Source organism: Myotis daubentonii, chromosome 7 (genome assembly GCF_963259705.1).
Source record: "Myotis daubentonii chromosome 7, mMyoDau2.1, whole genome shotgun sequence".
Lineage (NCBI taxonomy): Eukaryota > Metazoa > Chordata > Mammalia > Chiroptera > Vespertilionidae > Myotis > Myotis daubentonii.
Genome location: NC_081846.1, coordinates 7,430,934 through 7,449,874, shown reverse-complemented (window position 1 = coordinate 7,449,874; position 18,941 = coordinate 7,430,934). Strand labels below are relative to the sequence as shown.

General features: G+C 42.8%; 1 protein-coding gene and 1 non-coding gene across 2 annotated transcripts in view; both read right to left on the bottom strand.

The window, feature by feature from the left end:
- PLCL1 (phospholipase C like 1 (inactive)) overlaps positions 1–18,941 on the bottom strand; it is a 248,814-nt gene that overhangs the window by 20,914 nt on the left and 208,959 nt on the right. Inside the window, exons 4-5 of the mRNA XM_059702628.1 lie at positions 11,627–11,702; positions 9,165–9,274 (exon numbers count right to left, since the gene is read on the bottom strand). Coding sequence (XP_059558611.1) covers positions 9,165–9,274; positions 11,627–11,702 — 186 coding nt within the window. The remainder of the gene's footprint in view (positions 1–9,164; positions 9,275–11,626; positions 11,703–18,941) is intronic.
- Positions 8,742–8,848, bottom strand: LOC132238911 (U6 spliceosomal RNA). Its single transcript, XR_009453887.1, has one exon. It is a non-coding gene; the product is annotated as a U6 spliceosomal RNA (small nuclear RNA).

The window sequence follows — 18,941 nt, the reverse complement described above, 5'->3', positions numbered from 1 at the left end:
ATGATTCAGTCTGAGTGACAGAACTCACTAGCTAAGAAAGTACTTTCTAAAATTCAGACATGGAATTTCCACCCTGGGGGTGCTTGTAATTATATAGGTACACACATATTTGTGTTTTTCACAAGAACAACAAAGAATAAACAGCTTTAGATAATCAAAAATGCAGAGGAAGGTATTTCTCCAATATTGTTCTTATTATATCTACATGTATTGTGACAGGGCTTACAATGATTGGGGTTAACGAATAGATTGCTTAATATAAAAACCAGAGGGCTATGTTATAACACACATGTATACCCATGAGCACACACACAATACATACGTAACTGTTCTTTTCAATGACCTGCTTCCTCTGGCAGGCAAAATGTATTCGAGAGAAAAGAGAACAGGAAGGCAGTTGCTGGCTTTTTCCCTCCCTGGTTTCAGGTTACATGAGAAGGCTCCATGGGCTGACTCCAAGGATACACAATGCGCATTGTTAAGAATCTTTAGTCTCATTATTCAGATTTAACATGAGGACACAGTTACTACCAAAGCACACTTTTCATACACAAGCATGTACATGCCAGCTTCGTTTCTGGCAGCCTTAGGTATAAGCTTCTTGGTTGACATCAAATCTGCAGTAAACAATAGAGCCTGTGTAGTAAGCGTAAAGAGACATCGAAGGCCAGAGTCGGGAAGGGGTGTGCAACCAGCGAGGACTTCACCTGCAAATAAACTGTCAAAACCCCTCGAGTGTTCATATCAGATCTGGACAATGTCCTCGTGCAGGCCAACTGCAGGAATAAAGTGCTGATTCAATAATGAGCCACCGGAGCCCAGCCAGTGTGGCTCAGTGGTTGAGCACTGACCTATGAACCAAGAGGTCACGGTTCAATTCCAGGTCAGGGCACATGCCCAGGTTGCGGGCTCCATCCCCACTGTAGGGCATGCAGGAAGCAGCCAATCAGTGATTCTCTCTCCCTCTCCCTTCCTCTCTGAAACCCATAAAAATATATATTTAAAAAATAATAATAATGAACACTGGAGAACACAAGGAACTCTCTAAACCATTCAACCTTCCCTCATATATCCTTGTTTTTTTTAAAAAAAAGTGAGGCTCAATTAAATCTGGAGAAACAGAAACTTACCGTGAGACAAACCCACGTTTCTGACCCAAGGCAATGAGAAGTAACTGCTGAAACCCAGGCCGCACTTTTAGGGTTTCCAGTATAGTTTATGTAAATGTGTGTGAGAATACATCTTTTAATGCATGTTTAAGAAAAGAGAGCTCAACGTTGTAAAACTAGATTTGTTATCAATTTATCAGGAACTTCTTCTGGGCCCCAGGAATTACTATTTCTCAGGCAACAGGATCCACAAACCAGTATTATTCTAGTTGTTCCATAATGTCAGCTGCTGAGAAGCAGATGACTGGGAGAGCTAGAATATTGGGTTGATTAGGCATACTTCAGAGAGATTTAGATGGCAATGTTTTTATCCTGACTACATTGTAAAGCAATTAAAGAACTTTCGATCCCTGAGTCCATTGACTCAACAGTCCATTGAGAAGAGTATCTTTTAAATAAACACTTGAAGATCGTGGCTGTTTTCAGAGCACATAGCTGTCCTGGCAGATTTCATGCCAAATCAGAAGGGGGTAGTGTACTTTGCTGCAAAGCGAAGGATGTTCTTCAGAGAAGAAACGTCTACGCTTCTTTGTCTCTGAAAGCAAGCAGCCCCTATCTAATGATTTTATAACCTTCCCATAACATCATCTGAGGGTGCAAAAGCCTAAGACCCACTTCTAAGTCCTAGTTCTGTGATAGGGAGTCTTGTCCTTCCAGAAGATACCTTCTCTCAAAAAATTAATATGATGAGTATAATGATAAGAATGGTGATAAGAATGGATGTTTCTTGCCTTCGTCAATTATTTCCTGAAGAGTTATGTGTCCATTTTTCATGAATCTAAACTTACTTTAAAAAAATCCAAGGGGAGTGTTCAAAATATGCATCACTAATCTTTTCATAAAGCCATGGGTTTTCCTTAAAAGGAAAATTAAGTTCCTAATTATTCTGCTTTGGGGAATAGGTGCCTTCACTTATTACAAATGCTTAAAACATCACTGCTATGTGGGGAGTGATTAATACTACAATATTGTTTCACAAGCGGGAGACAGGGCTGGGGGTCTCCCCCACTTCCCAGTCTACCAGTCTGAGTCTGTAATCTCATACATGATGTACAGTTGAGCACACTGGGTCTAGCTGAAATCAAAAAAGTCTAATTAAATTGGAAGGTAACCACTTCTGGACTGGGGAAAAGTTTCTCGCTGACCATTATGATCTTTTCAATATGGCTTTAAAAGAGTAACATCTAATTTCATTATTCTTAAACAAAATTATCCTTTACATATTTACATATACAGATAGATATATACATGTGTGTATATACACATACACCCACATGTGTAATGTTTTATGTGCACATTTATACACATATGTGTGTGTGTGGACAAATGTTAAACTTTACCTGAGCCCCGTGCTCCTGGGAACAGGGATGGTGAAGAAGCCCCCACTCCTTTGTGCTCTAGAAGATGGCTTACTGCAAAGGCCCCCCATTCCCCATCTGACTTAGATCAGACTCACGGAGGCCCCCTGTCACCAATGTCAAGGCCAGGCACACACCTTTCAGAAATGATGGAGGTGAACTGGGTAAAATCCCTGCTTTCTTGCCTTAGCCAAACTTTAGTTAAGCTTCTTTCCTTCCTTTAAGCTCCTGAACTTGACCCCTCCCCCAGCATACAGCTCCTTCTCCTTAAAAAAAAATGTTTTCATTGATTTTAGAGAGAGAGGAGGGGAGAGGGAGAGAGAGGGAGAAAAAACATTGATGTCAGAGAGAAAAAAGGGCCCGAACCACACAACCTGGGCATGTGCCCTGACCTGGAACTGAACCAGAGACCTTTTGGTGCATGGGATGACGCTCAACCAACTGAGCCACAGTGGCCAGGGCCATGTAGGCCCTTCTTAATGGCCTCCCAGGTTCGTACCACCCAGCCACCCACTCCCCCTCCCTCGTCTTTTTAGATTATTTGACCCTCTGAGTAAAAAACACAAAAGAAACCCCTTTCTGCCTGACCTATGAGACACTTAGATTTTATGGAAGGAGCAGTCTCCCTTCTCATTGCAATGGTCTCCTTCGCCATATTGCAATAATCCTTTCGAATAGAGTATCTGTTGGCCTGAATCTGGACTTGCTCTTGACAATGTACACACCCCACTTACACATACATTCAAAGACGTGAGCTCACACTCTGATTTGGTTAAGAATAAGGAAATTAGTTCACTGTATCACTTCTTCTCCCGAGAGTGACAAGGGAAGTGGAGGAGCTTGTGTCTGAAAACCCTGAGAGGCTGGTTTCAGTGGTTCTCAACCTTCCTGATGCCGCGACCCTTTAATACAGTTCCTCATGTTGTGCTGACCCCCAACCATAAAATTATTTTTGTTGCTACTTCATAACTGTAATTTTGCTACAGTTATGAGTCGTCATGTAAATATCTGATATGCAGGATATATTTTCATTGTTACAAATTGAACATAATTAAAGCATAGTGATTAATCACAAAAACAATATGCAATTATATATCTATTTTCCAATGGTCTTAGGCGACCCCTGTGAAAGGGTCGTTTGACCCCAAAAGGGGTCGCGACCCACAGGTTGAGAACCGCTGGGCTAGAAGAAGTTAAAAATGAAACACTTCTGCCCTAACTGGTTTGGCTCAGTGGATAGAGCGTCGGCCTGCGGACTCAAGGGTCACAGGTTCGATTCCGGTCAAGGGCATGTACCTTGGTTGCGGGCACATCCCCAGTGGGGAATGTGCAAGAGGCAGCTGATCGATGTTTCTGTCTCATTGATGTTTCTAACTCTCTATCTGAGTTAGGGACTGGCCATGTCCCTTCCTTCTATATTCCCAGAGCAGTCCCCGGGGGGACGGGACACACATGATCACTATGGGCTGCCAGAGAGCCTGGTTTAATCACCCCTCCCCACATACGCAGTATCTCATGAAATGATTTAAAGTTATCTCTGGCCATTCAGTTAAAGGTAACTGTTCTCACTGTCATTCAGTCTCTCTTCCTCTCTGTAAAAAATCAATACAATATATTTTTTAAAAAATGAAACACTTGTTACTGATGTCTTCTTTCCTCTCCTATCATTGTAGAAAATAGTTAACACCGTTAAGACATGAAACTCCCCTCTGCTAAAAACTCACCTTAGACTAAGACTGGGTGTATAAGGAAAATGTTTTCTCTAGAGAAAAGTTTTCCTGCAAGAAAAGGAAGACCTTCTAGAACATCACAAGTTGGAGCCAAGTCTCTGGTCTATAATAGCTACTCATTAAGATTCTGCCACGTGTGAATTATTCAGAATCATTATAAAATGCTGCTTTCATCTAGGAAAAAAGTGTACCTCCCAGAGACACTAAATTTAGGTGTACTGGAGATAAAGTAGAGTGGTCTGTGCGCCCGTAATCATGTCAACACCCTGGCTTTCTCTCTACGAAACTCCTGGGAGGCACAGCTGGGATGCAGGCATCCAAGGCAGAAACCGGGACAGCATGTGACCAGCCTGCTTATTGCCAGAAGCATTCACATTCCACCCGAGCCGCCCTGCATTGTTGGAGCAGGGCCGTTTGAAATAATGGGTTTTAGATTTGGGGTTTGTTTATTATTAAAGATGCATTAATTACATTTTAAAAAAAAAAGCACTTACTGTTTTTTCTAGCACTAATATAGCTAATATGCTATATCATTTAATTCTCTCTCCAAATCTTTTCAACCTTAAATCACAGAAATCTCTCAAAAACCAACCTTCTAATACCCTCCCCTGCAACTACAATCGGTCCGATGGTTTTATGGGAAGGCATGTGGGATTTTATGGGGAAACAGAACACTGCTACTGGTTCCTTTTCAGAAGGTTGGTGGTGACATTCACTTGCGATGAGCAATATGACTCATGGCCAGATTTCCTCTAATGAGAATGAGCAGTCATGCTAATGAGTGGTAATTCAATGAGCCAGGCCGGCCTTTTAAACGTCCCACGTCGAGTTTAGGAGGTCCAGCACCTTTGTCGTGTTTTCTTCTCACTGTCATTTTCAGATTGTTTTGGCAACCACTCTCAAGTATCAAGATGCAAGGCAGGGCTTGGAGTCCATGAAAGGCTAGAGATTTTACTCTGCTCCACGGGCACTTCCACGTAGAAGACCTCCCTGACTCTCCCACTAGGTCAGGCCCATGAACTTTCTCGGGAACACCAGGCAACTCTCCCCCATGGCACTCATCACAGGCAAACCGAACAGGCAGCGTGTGGTCCTTCAACGACTGCCTCCCCCAGGGCACCACCAGCTCCATGAGCCCAGGGGACCATGTTTTTATTCGCCAGGACACCCCCAGGCACACAGTCTAGCACCCTGCAGGAACTTAGATGTGTGTTGAATGGGTGAGTATGAATTCACACACACACAAAATCAGTTTGACAAATTGGGATTAGAAGAAGCCCCTCTTACAGTTTGGACTTCCTTATTTATACATGTTGGAGAGGAAATAAATAAAATCCCCTTCTTGATACGGGAGAGAAAAAAGATGTATTCTGCATTGATAAGCCAAACAGTAACAAGGTCCTAAAACCAGGTCTAGAAGTAGCTCTTCAGACCCCTCGCCCAACACAGCCATGTCCAGCTTAGCTTATACAGCCCCAGGAGTTGATGCTAAGCCTTCTAAATGGAAACTCTTCACTTCACAAGGCCCAACAGCATTTTCTTCTGTGTGTGAAGATATTGGCACTGACCTGTGAGACTGAAGCGGTTTTTCTAGAACTGACTCATCCATTCTCTCTCACCTGCTTCTTCGTGCTGATAAATGACAAGCACTGAAAGGCAGCGGCTGAGGTTACAGATGAGGCTAGAGCTTGCTGGGTTGAATGAGTCTAAACCGGCTGCCACCATAATCACACCATCCATTTTGGCATCATTGTTATTTTGCCCTTCCCAGTTCTAGTCACCAAACATTGCCAGCATGACAATACCATAACTGCTTGCCAAAATTCAGATATTATTTTAATAACTTACAGTAGGCAAAAATTTAAAAATCAAATGAGAATTTAAAAAATAAATGTAGCCAGCCAGTGTGGCTCAGTGGTTCAATGGCAACCTATGTACCAGGGGGTCTCTGGTTCGATTCCCGGTCAGGGCATATGCCCCAGCTGTGGGCTCAATCCCCAGCAGAGGGCATGCAAGAGGCAGCCGATCGATGTTGATGTTCTCTCTCATTGACATTGATTTAATTATTCATCCAGAAGAACCAATGGTCACACCTGACGTCAGTGCAGTAGTGCAGATGTGCACCCCTCAGGAAAGGGGAGCAGATACTGGTGCATGTAATCCACCCACGGCAGGTTCCCCAACAGCATCCACCTCAGAGAGTTTGAGTGAGGACTAAGTGAGTTAATAAATGAGTGACTTAAGGAGTATAAAGCAATGTCTGGCATACGAACAGTGCTGTATACGTGTGTATTATTTTTATTATTAATAAGGAGCATTCGGTGCTTAAAATGAGCAGCTAGATGATTTTCATACAACATCTTAAATAATTTTAAGGGAAACCTGTAAAGATACTGTTGTTATACCCATTTTACAGGGAGAACTAAGGCCAATCAAATGTGCATGGAAGAGACATGTGACACTACTTGGCAGAAGTGTTGAAAACCAATTGTGCTTCCTACCTCTAGGACTGTAGTGTTTCCAAAGATAGAGCCCCCGTTAGCTTGTGCTCCTAAGTGAGCCCTGTCAGACACACATTGCGAGCTAGAAATAAGCCATTGTTGTAAGGCACTGCAATCCCCAGATCTGTTACACAGCACAACCTAGCCTATCCCAACTGAGGAGAAGCACAGAGACAAAAGAAAATGTTCCCCAGGCCACGCAGCCAGAAGCATCTGGCTCCAGAGTCTGTGCCCTTGACCGCCAGTTTAATAATTGATAGTAATGCCAATATAAAGAATAGTTTATTGCTAATGCATTCTTGTAAATGGGGACCTATTTCTAGACATTAGCATCAATAGCTGAATGAGCTGGCTCAGGACAAAACCTAGCCTTTCTCCGGCTCCCACTGCAACACAGTCAGCAGCTACCAGAAACACCACTGGAGTTTTCCATGGACACATGGAGGACACTGGCCATGTCCCTTCCTTCTATAATCCCAGAGCAGTCCCCGGGGGAACGGGACACACATGATCACTATGGGCTGCCAGAGAGCCTGGTTTAATCACCCCTCCCCACATACGCAGTATCTCATGAAATGATTTAACATATCTCTGGCCATTCAGTAAAAGGTAACTGTTCTCGCTGTCATTCAGTCTTTCAGAGAGTGATGCCTCTCCTTATTCTTGCTTTTCCCATTAGCCCATCACCTTGTTTTCCCTTCTTCTTGTGTCTTTCAACAATGAGCAGAGACCTCAAATGTGTTTGCAAGCTCTATTAGGAAGCACAGCACCCCAGTGACATCCAGGTAATTTCCCGGCTGTGGTGAGTCCCCAGAGTTGTGAGTGCCTGAAATTTGGGGACTGAATGAGAGAATCTGCCTGGTTTAGAACACAAGTGCCCAGAGGACAAGTCAGATGCTTTAGCCCTGGCTCTTTCCAAGGAAAACGAAAGTGTTGTCAAGATAAAGCAGAAGGAGCAAAGGCTTAGCAAAAAGCCAAAAAGTTCGGTGGGAAAGGATCAGGCATATCAACTGGACATAAATCTATAAAAGAGACCCAGTTTTTTAGGGCACACACTGAAATGCATTAAATCATAAACTTTCTTCAATATTATTTCCATATATCGCAGTGACCAGCAGATTAATAAGCCACATAAATAAATATCTGCGGGACAGAGAGCGTTTGCATCAGGTTCACGCTGCCACGTTACACTCCAGTGCTGTCATGAGCTGCTCTTTATCTTAACGCCATAGCTCCACCCTGCCTGTTAGGCTAATGACACCTATTCCCCCCACCCCCACCCCTTGCCCCCAGAGTGTCAATCCATGAGGTCAGGGTCTGTATCTCTTTTGTTCTCCATGGATCTTCTATGCCTAGCACAGAGCCCATTATACAGTAGGGCTTATCTGTGAGATGAATTTTTAATAAACATTTGTGATACGTCTTACAGATCCCCTAGCACTTTCATATAAACGTGTGCATCTCCCTGCACAGCAGGTTAGAGACACAGGCTCTGGAGCAGACCACCTGGGCTCAGACTCCAGCTCCACCATTTACCAGCTGAGTGACCTTGGGCAAGTTTTCAATGCCTCAGTTTTCTTACCTGTGAAATGGGAATAATAACAGTAACGGGTTGTTGTATTAAAATGCTAATTCGTATTAATCTCATAAAACAGCACCTGACACACAGTATGTGTAAATGTCAGCGATGATTAATTTTGATTGTGGCTGTTTTTCTCCTATCACAATGTCAAAAACAAATTATTCCGGTATCATCTTTACTTAAAACCCTGAAAGTAATTTTCAGTAGAGCAGATCATAATCTCAGGAAAATGACTTCCAAAGCTATTTGCAAAAATAAATGTATTTACAAAGTCTGTTCTTAAAATAAACATGACCCTAAGTGGCTCCAGCTATTCTAAAGCTAAGGCTCTTCCAGTCACTTGAATTGGGTCCTTCTCCTGCAACATTTGGCCTTTTCTTTCTTTCGCTTTTTTTTAAATAAAAAATATGGAACGCTTCACGCATTTGTGTGCCATCCTTGCGCGGGGGCCATGCTAATCTTCTCTGTACCGTTCCAAGTTTAGTATACGTGCTGCCGGAGCGAGCACTGGACTTAATTCTTTTCACAAACAAGAACAAATGTACTGACTTGAACAGAAGTGGCATGTGAGTACACACACACACACACACACACACACACACACACACACCAGGCAATAGGATTAGGTTGTGCTGTCCTCACTGCCCTATCAGGGCAGAGGCATGTCAATTCCAGCATGCATCTCCCCATCACTTAGAGCATGACCTGGTGATCAGGCCACATGTTACCTAAAAATGCAAATCACCGTATTTAACCCCCGGTGCTTCTCTGCCCGCTGGAGAGCTGGGGAGAGAAACAAAGGAAGGGCCCTGGCATTCGCTTACCTTCAGTACCGTGATGTTCCATGCAAAGCTCTCAGTGGCCTTGTTGAGTTTTCTCCCTTTCAGGCCTTCTTTGGCCCCAAGATTATGAAGTTCCTCATGGAACTCCATCCCTTTGAAAAGAGAACATGTGAGAATTCTTAGTATATACTGAAGAAAAAGAGGCATTTTATGAAAATATTATCAGTAAAAATATAATTTCCCATTCCTGTCCTTCTCTTATTTAATCTCTAAATCCCTAAATTAAACACACCTTCCCAATCTGTTCATCCCCATCAAATGGCTATTCTCAGGGGGAAACCAACAATAATCAATGCATTAGACTAAATTACATTCTAAAGAGCCAGGAGCCATAGACCTGAGAAGGTGAGAAGCAAGTTCTTCCAACAGGTTACATTCATCTTATTTGTCCTCTGCCTGGCTTTCATATGAAATGGTGTAATGTGTGAATGGCAACCATATGTGATGGATGCAAATACCTCCCTTTTCCTATGGACCCTGTGGCTTGGCAGTAGGCCCCGGAGCCCATATCTATAACAATGGTAATAAATAAATGTTGAGTGAAAATAAAAATATTTTTTAAAGATACCATTCCTGGAAACACCCCCATGTTTCAGATTTGGGAATGACCTGAAAGTGAGTTTTAGCTCCACCATTCTCCCACGCTGAGTACTATGAGAAACAGCACCACGACCAACTGTTCCTTCAGCCTCGGGCTCAGGGCTTCCAGGATGGGGACCACCCTTTGTCTGGGCAGCTCACTCCACCTTTGAATAGCTATGACGATACCCAGCCAGAGCCTCTCTTCCCTGGAATTTCGGTTCATTCCTTGGTACTACCTAGACCCAGACCAACAAGGTCTGCTCTCACTTCCTCAGAGAAGCCCTTTAAATATCTTAAGAAAGATATGAAAGTCCACTCGAGTCTTCTCTTCTCCAGATTAGACATTCTGACATGTTTGAGCGTACTAATGAGGTCTTTTGTTGAAGGGTGACCTCCAGGCAGGGCCACTGCAGTACATAACTTCCCAGAGTGAAGCTTGCAGAGACCTGCGACCGGGAACATCTATCCACATGGGCTGGAAGCAGCCCACTCGAGGGAGGGGTGACCCTTCACCCTACTTGCTCCAGCTGCTCTGCCTTGACTAATGCAGCCAACACCACAGTCACTTTCCCGGTGCTAACATCTCAAACAGCACATGGTAAGAGCATGACTGTGAAGCCGGGGCTAACATCAGCTCCACCACTTACCAGGCATGTGAGCACGAGTGAGTCCGAAACTCCACGAGTCAGTTTCCTTATCGGCAAAACGGTGATAACATGAAGGCTTACCTCAAGTGATTGTGGTGAAGATTAAATGAGTCACCGCATATAAAGCTCGCAAAGTAGTGCCTGGCACATAGGAGTATTATATAACAAGTATTTGGTAATATCATTTTTGTGCTTCCAGTCAACTAAAACATAAATGCCTGCTGGTCAGTCAGTGTAGAGCACCATTTTTATTTTTTTAATTTCTTTAAATTTATTTTTATTGCTGAGAGTATTACAGATGTACCCCACTTACCCCCCTTTGCTCCCTGCCACCTGGCTCCCACCCCACTCCAGGCCTTCACTCGCACTGTTGTCTTTGTCCATGGGCTATGCTCTTATGCATATAAGTTCTTTGGTTAAAGTATGGTCTGAGTGCAAAGCTCAGCTCTACCACATTTTAATTTGGGATCTTGGGTAATTCATTCAACCTCTCACAATCTCAGATGCCTTATGTGTAGTTTGGATGTAATGATGATTACCTCGCAGAGTTGTGATGAGGACCAAGTAACATAATGTAGTGATTAGTATATCATATGCATATATATAAACAATTGTCATTATTGCCATCATCCTCATCATAATCATTACTGTATGTGTGGACCAAGGAGACATGGATCCAAGAAAAATGAAAGTACAGGCTTTGGGTAAAGAGGCACATAAATAGAGGCATGCCCTCCCAGATATGGGGCCCATCCCGTCCTTAAAGAAAGAACGTTCTAAAATGAGGACCAGTAAATGAGGTAAAAGCCTGGAAGATTAAAAGGGTTATGTTTCCAATTGTAAAATGAAGTGTTTCTTACAAGGCAGTGTGGACCCATAGCTTCCTATCAGTAGAAAAAGGTTTTGATAGGCTCCAAACCCACAAAAGCAGATTCAGAAACCCCCTTCTCTCCAGAAATCTTCAGACATCACCCCCCTTATATACACTGTACTAAACGAAGACTTAAGTGTAACTCAGAGGATAAACTGGAGAGTGGGGGGTGAGAGATAATATAGGTAAACAATTAATTATAATTTAAGATAGAAAAAATTAAAGTCAGAAAATATTTGACTTTTAGAAGTAGGAACACAAACTTAAAAAAAAATCTGCTAAGAATGATCATGATGATTTCTAAACAGCATAGAGGCAGGAGGGTGAGAGTGGGCGGAGATTACCTGCTTTCTGGCACTGCACAATCTTTTCCTGGACTGTGTCAGCCATTTCTATGAGAAACCGGCTCTCCTGAATCATCTGTCACAAAACAAACATCAGAAAGGTGGTTGTCAGAGACCCTTACACTGGCTCATTGGAAAGAGTGCGCACGGAGACCTACAAGATACGGCCAGCAATGGGGCACCCTGGCCTTAACCCCGAGAAATGGGAGAGGGAAGATGACCTCTGCTCCAACTCCCACCCACCTACCCCCACAGCTAGAGTCACCTATCGTGATTGCTCTCGTTATGCAACCTGCCTCTCCCACAATGGATGTCAAACAAGTAACTGCTGAATTCATGCACATTCTTTAAGCCTCAGATGGCATCCATGAACATCTCTTATTCCACTCCCTCATCCCAAAGGTTACTACAACATCAAGGCAAGTGTCATTGAAACAACAGCAATGGGAACCAGAACAGGGAATCACTTAGTGATGAGCTCAAGGACTCATCACTATAAATGAAGTTGTCAGCTTGGAGTTGGCCGAGGTCTGGCTGTCCCTCTAGCAGGGCTCCGGCTCCATTGGCAATAATGAGAAGTGGGTCAGGTCTCAGAGCCAGCAGCTCAACAGAGCCTGAGGTACCAACACTGAAATGGTTGTCCCTGCCTCCACATTTGGGTAGAAAGCAAATATGTCTAAGAGGTGAATAATATCCTGAGTGGAGTAGGGGAAATAAGATGACTGTTGGAGAGATAAAGAAAAGAAAAATCTGTATGTGAAGATGGGGAAAGATGATAGTAGGTAAAAATCTGACCAGAAAGACAAGGGACTGGGGCCCTTTTGAAGAAATGATTAAAGTCAACCAATAGGCAAACTAAGAGTTCCTAAATTTCCAGCCACTCTTCTATTCTCAATAAATGTTGTCCCATTTCATCAGACTATTCCATGTTTATCTGTCTGGCTCAATATACTGAAGGGAGTTAGTTCAAGGTAGGATGCAAAGTGGAGATGAAAAATCTTGAGTAAGACATTTTTTATGTCAAATGCTGTAGAATTGCTTCCAAATATCAAGTGGTTTATGATCACAAATTTTCAAATGCAAAAGAAATATTCATTTCTCTTGATTTTGCTCTAAGTAGAGAATATGCAATAGCATTCTCTGATTTTAAAAAACAAAACAAAACACTATTGATTTGTTGACCAGTTTTCTTTGCAGGATTTTACTAAGTGTCTTCTCAGTGTTGAGAATAAAAAGAATACACTTTCTGCATCCCAAAACTCTTTGTAACAACCTAAGAATAAGTGTCCTCTTCTTTCAGCCCCACCTCTGCCCGGCTTCCCTCAGGAACCCATTCCTAACGACTCCTTTTTTACCTACAGTCTCTGCCTCTCCCCTAGCCTATTCCCTTCTCTCCTGGTCAAATCCTAATGGGCCTCAAAGCCCACTCCAATGCCCCTCTCCCATCGCTGTCCTGATTCTCCCTTCCCTCCTTCTTTTACCTCCGAATTCCCAGTACATTCTATTTTCTTTAGTCTGCTCACAATTTTTTTCTATCTTAAATTACAATTAACTGTTTACCTATATTATCTCCCACCCTCCACTTCTCCAGTAAATTGTAATTCCAGTAGAGCAGGGAACTTACCTTATTCATCTTTATATACCCAGATTCACCTATGCGTTTATATAATTAGCTTTTTTCTATTTTACTTTGTAATACTTATTTCTTCTACACATCTATTACCCACACATACATGCACAATAAAATATTTTATTTATCACTTCTCAAATCCATAATTATATTTTTTGAGCTCTAATCTCTGTTTTTGTGTCTAGTCTTTTTTTCCAGGCTCCTCCATTTTTCTATAACCTTGCATGCTCTCAATTCCCATTCAGGTAAAGCACTGAAACATAAGTATAAGGCTTTCAACAGAGTCATCCCTATCTAATCTAATAAAAGAGAAACATGCAAATTGACCATACCTCCGCTACACCCACAAGCCATGCCCACCAGCCACACCCACCAGACAATCAGGAATGAATATGCAAATTAACCCAACTAAGACGGCAGTGGCCACTGAGCTGGAGCAAGCAGGAGGCTTGGGTTGCCCCCAGCGACGGAGGAAGCCAAGCTTCCCGCCTGCCCTGCCAGCACTGAGCTATGCTCAAGGCTACAAAGTTTCAACTATAGAAGATAAATAAATCCCAGATACCTGCTTCCAGCCCATGGCCGTGGCCAGCCTGAAAATGGCCATCAGCCCCTCACCCAGGCTGGCCAGGCACCCCAGCGGGGACCCCCAATCCTAAAGGGGGTGTGGCCAGCCTGAAAACAGCCATCAACCCCTCACCCAGGCTGGCCAGGCACCCCAGTGGGGACCCCCACCCTGAAGGGGGTGTGGCCAGCCTAAAAAATGGCCCTCAGCCCTCACCCATGCTGGCCAGGCACCCCAGCAGGACCCCCACCCTGATCCAGGACACCCTTCAGGGCAAACCAGCCGGCCCCCATCTGTGCACCAGGCCTCGATCCTATATAATAAAAGGATAATATGAAAATTGACCCTAACAGCAGAACCACTGGGAATGACTGGTCACTATGACACACACTGACCACCAGGGGGCAGATGTTCAATGCAGGAGCTGCCCCCTGGTGGTCAGTGTGCTCCCACAGGGGGAGCTCTGCTCAGCCACAAGCCAGGCTGATGGCTGCCAGCACAGCGGTGGTGGCAGAGCCTCTCCCACCTCCTCAGCAGCGCTAAGGATGTCCGACTTCAGCTTAGGCCTGCTCCCCACTGGCAAGTGGACATCCCCCGAGGGCTGCCGGGCTGCCAGAGGGATGTCTGACTGCCAGCTTAGGCCCGATCCCCAGGGGAACGGGCCTAAGCCAGCAGGTGGACATCCTCCGAGGGGTCCTAGACTGCAAGAGGGCACAGGCCGGGCTGAGGGACCCCCCTGAGTGCACAAACTTTTGTGCACTGGGCCTCTAGTAGAAAATATAACACTCGATATCAAAAAATAAATTTTTTTAACTTTACTACTTATTTGAGTAAAATGAAGTCAGGACCAAAACATACAACAAAATCTATGATTCCAGTTCTCTTCAAAATCCCCAAGTAAGTACTTGTTAACCCCACATTGTAAGAAGTTTGTTTTTCCCCATGTCTAGCAAATCATTTCATAAAGATCATCAGTGGGATTTACTGTCAACACAAAAGAGCATCTCTGACATTCTCTAAGGAAAACTGGAAACCCGTCAGCAAAAGTCACACTTTTTATTCTAAAATACCTCACCACTGATATTGTCAGCATTTAACATTTTTGCTCCTGTGCACTTTTCTCACAAGAGCATTTGATCTTCTCCATGACAACACTTTCCATTGCGCTGAGAAAAATAATTTTATTCTATTTTCCACAGTCAACTGTCAACTTTAGTGGTTGTAGAGAAAACAAGTAAAATCGATGGCTGAAATGTACCAATACTTCCAAGCCACATTTAACTGAACAATTTCAACCTTTCCCCAGCTAAGTAATTTATCTCAGTTGTCAGGAAGGAAAATGGTTTATGGGAGTTTCATCTCCTTCCTAGGTCTACAGATCCTGACAGAAATGACATACCAGGTGCGAAAGCCAAGGAGAGGTGAGAAGCATGTCCCCGGGCAACCCCCTGGCTGGTAGGCAGGACACCAGGCAGCCAGCGCTGGGTCAGCTCAGTGGATAGAACCTGGCAGTTGCCTGTGTGTATATCTGATGTCTCAGCCAGCTCCCAGCTGCCTTTGCCTGTTGTAATACAAAGAGCTTTTCTTTGCTTCAGTGACAGCATATCTCCCAATGGATCTTATTTCCTTGCCATAGCTTTGTATCTAAAAGGATTTATCCAGGTAAAGGGCGGCATTACTTTATGCATTAGATGTCCTCAATGAGGGTATATGAGGTTATCAGTTAAGATTTAAATCATTTACTTACAATGAAAACAGTAATGCTTTTCCTCAGAGACAGCTTGAACTAGCCAATCTGTGTGAAAAGGCTGTCCTTCCTTCCTGCTTTTCTCCGTAGGGAATTTAACTAATTGCCTAGGATCACTGCAGAGTCCATGTAACTACTTATTGTTATTGAAAAGATGAACTTCCATCACAGCGTGACTCATAAACCTTTCACAGATTATATCTGAATTCCTAGAACCACAGAACTGTACAGTTAGAAATCACTTTAAGGACTGTCATGGGCAATCCTATTTTATAGATGAAAACAGGGCCTCAAACAGACTTATCTAATCCACACAGCTAGTTGGTGGAAGAGTTGAGTCTAGAAGCCAGGTATTCTTATCAGACTGAAGCTGATAAGTTGTTCTGTAATATGAATATTACATTGCAGTTCAGAATTCCTATTACAAGTGCAAGTGGGTGACTAACACTTAATAAAGTAGAATTCATCAAGTAAAGCATCAGGAAAATACATTTTTGCCATGACTGCCTCTCCCTCCAAGTCTAATTTGCAACGTGCATCAACCAACATAATTATTCTTCCTATGAAACCTAGAAAGAGCTGCACTTACTTATGTCTCCTGCTCTTTCAGAAAAGGGTTATCAAATTTGGAAAATCAATCACAGAAGAATGTGTGAGTCAATAAAGAAATCCAATCTACTCTGGACCTAGTTTGTTCCCTCCCCTTAAAAGCAGTGAAATAATTAATCCCTTACCTTCCTTCTAACCAAAACACTGGGTGTTAGTTTTTGGTTCTGTAGTGGCTCAGCTGTTGAGATTGCTTAAAATAAGACTTGGATTTTATTAAAACTGGCACATTTTTAAATCTGACTGCTGTTGCACTATCTTTGCTAACTAGACTGAAGACATTTTCATTTTTAATTTCTTTTGAAAGTCCAATAAAAGCAATGTTAATAGATTTTGTTTTTATGTTAATAGATTTTGCTTTTAAGCAAAGTCAATCCTATCAAGGGTGTTAATTTTCAGTAAAACAAGAACACACACAGATCAGAACATGTGCAAGCAGACCGGACACCCCCTGCCGTGGTGTATGTGATGGGTATTCTCTGGCCCAGGACCAGCTCTGAGTCGCATTTCCAAGCCTGGCCTATGACAGCGCAGGACAAGTGGACTCGCACGGAGCAGGCCAAAGGACGCCTGCCTCCACGTCATGATAGCAACAGGAGCTGCTTTCTGAAAACAGGGATCATTTTGCTTTTTTCTCCAGTTGTTCTATTTCCAACAGTTGTCAGCTACCTACTGATTAATCATTAGCAATGTTTGATTTTATCCAGCTATGATTAAAATTTAGCTAATTCATAAAAGTACCAGGTGACTAACATTCATGAACCTTCTCCAGATTTGCAGGACTGCCCCACACAGCCTTTAACTAAAAGTGTTGCAAGACCGTGAATATCCAGGAAAGTAAAGTGAACTTTGAGGATACAGGCACAATATCCCACAATAAGCTGGCCCGAAATATTTATTTATTTTTTATTTATTTTTTTAAAATATATTTTTTATTGATTTTTTACAGAGAGAAAGGGAGAGAGATAGAGAGCTAGAAACATCGATGGGAGAGAAACATCGATCAGCTGCCTCCTGCACATCTCCTACTGGGGATGTGCCCGCAACCCAGGTACATGCCCTTGACCAGAATCGAACCTGGGACCTTTCAGTCCGCAGGCCGACGCTCTATCCACTGAGCCAAACCGGTTTCGGCCGAAATATTTATTAACATGTCTCTGATACCTAGTGTCTTTGGGAACTTGGTACCAAGTGAAGATGTTGTCAACCTTTGAGGTGCTGACAATACCCCCGCGTTATACAGAAAATGTGTCAGAAGTCATTGCCACGCCCATAAGTAAAGGAAGTTTCAATGCACTAAGTGTTCAACACCTTGTCTTTCAATAACATGCTCTGGATGGGCACATGCCTGCAGGCTGTTCTTTCTCTGGGTTCCATTACTACACAAGCCAACATGGTTTTTGAAATGCCAATTAACAAAATTTCCACATATATTTCATAATGAAAGAGGGGAATGGAAGAAGAGTATCTTTCCTTATCTAATTACAATTTAAATTAATTTCAATAAGCAAAGCTACATACCAACAACTTTTTCCCATCTTGAGACTCAATATATCTCAGTATAATACTGACAGAAGAGAATGTATTTAACCCAACTCATTATAGTTGGATTAATTGGGATACCTGCCAGTATATTGATTCCATTGCAAGAGTGATTAAAGATAGCAATTAGCTCTTTTTGCTAGATTCCTGGTCGTGCTAACACAATCAACTGCTCTCCACATCCCACCCCAACTGACTTAGTAAAAGATTAAGTAACCCTTGACTCACGTTCTCTAGAATGTTTTGATTTCTTCTTTAACTTCAGAAAATCTGTTGCTCTTACCATAGTAAAGTTTTAACTGTTATGTTAATGATAAATAAGTCAACACAGAAGTCACCTTCAGAAAATGCTTTGGGCTTATTTTTTCCAGTTGCAGTCCCCTGTGACCATTCCTCCTCTGGATGCTATATTCAAACACTAACTGCCCAAAAGTTCTCACATTAATTTAAAACATTTTAAAGGACCAAATATGTTAGGCAAATACTTTTTGACTATGCATGAAAAGCTAGACAGGTGAGAACATTAGAAAAGTAAATTCAGCTATCTAAAGAAAAAGGGTATATGTTTGTTTTTTAGATACCCAGTGATGTCCTATCATCAAATGTAGAAATGTGACTAGAGTAAAATGTTAGGGTTGGGACTAGAGATGAGCGTCTAAAATAACATTCAGTCTACATGCATAAAAACACCATTGTAGAAAGAAAAAAGTCAAACCTATTCAAACAAATTATGACATTATCCTACTAAAAATTGCTAAGTATTGTCCAGTGTAGTCACCCACCATTGTGACCGTGTATTAAATGGTGAGGAACATGAGCAGATCACCAATCCCAGACTCCTAGGTCTGGGCTGGACTCACCAGGCCGTCTGTCCTGAATGTAAGCTACTGGAACACAGGGCATGGGGTACCTCCCACCGACTTTACTATACATACTTCAGTGGGATATTTCTTAGAGAAAGTCCAGAGTGGGGAAGTGACGTTTACTGTTTCAGAGACCCGGGCCAAAAACATCACAGAGCAGTAAAGGGCAAGTCAGAGAAATGGTGCTCTGAGTTTGCATTAAGTTCTTGGGACAGTTACTAACAAGTTTCCTGAGGGCCAGAGTCACCAAGACAGCACTGCGGCAAGCAGTCTATAGCGCCCAGAGCTCTCCTCTTTGAGTTCCAAGTTTCATTGCCCACTTTTAGGGCCTATTCTACTTGCCTGGTTTATTGATCAATAACATT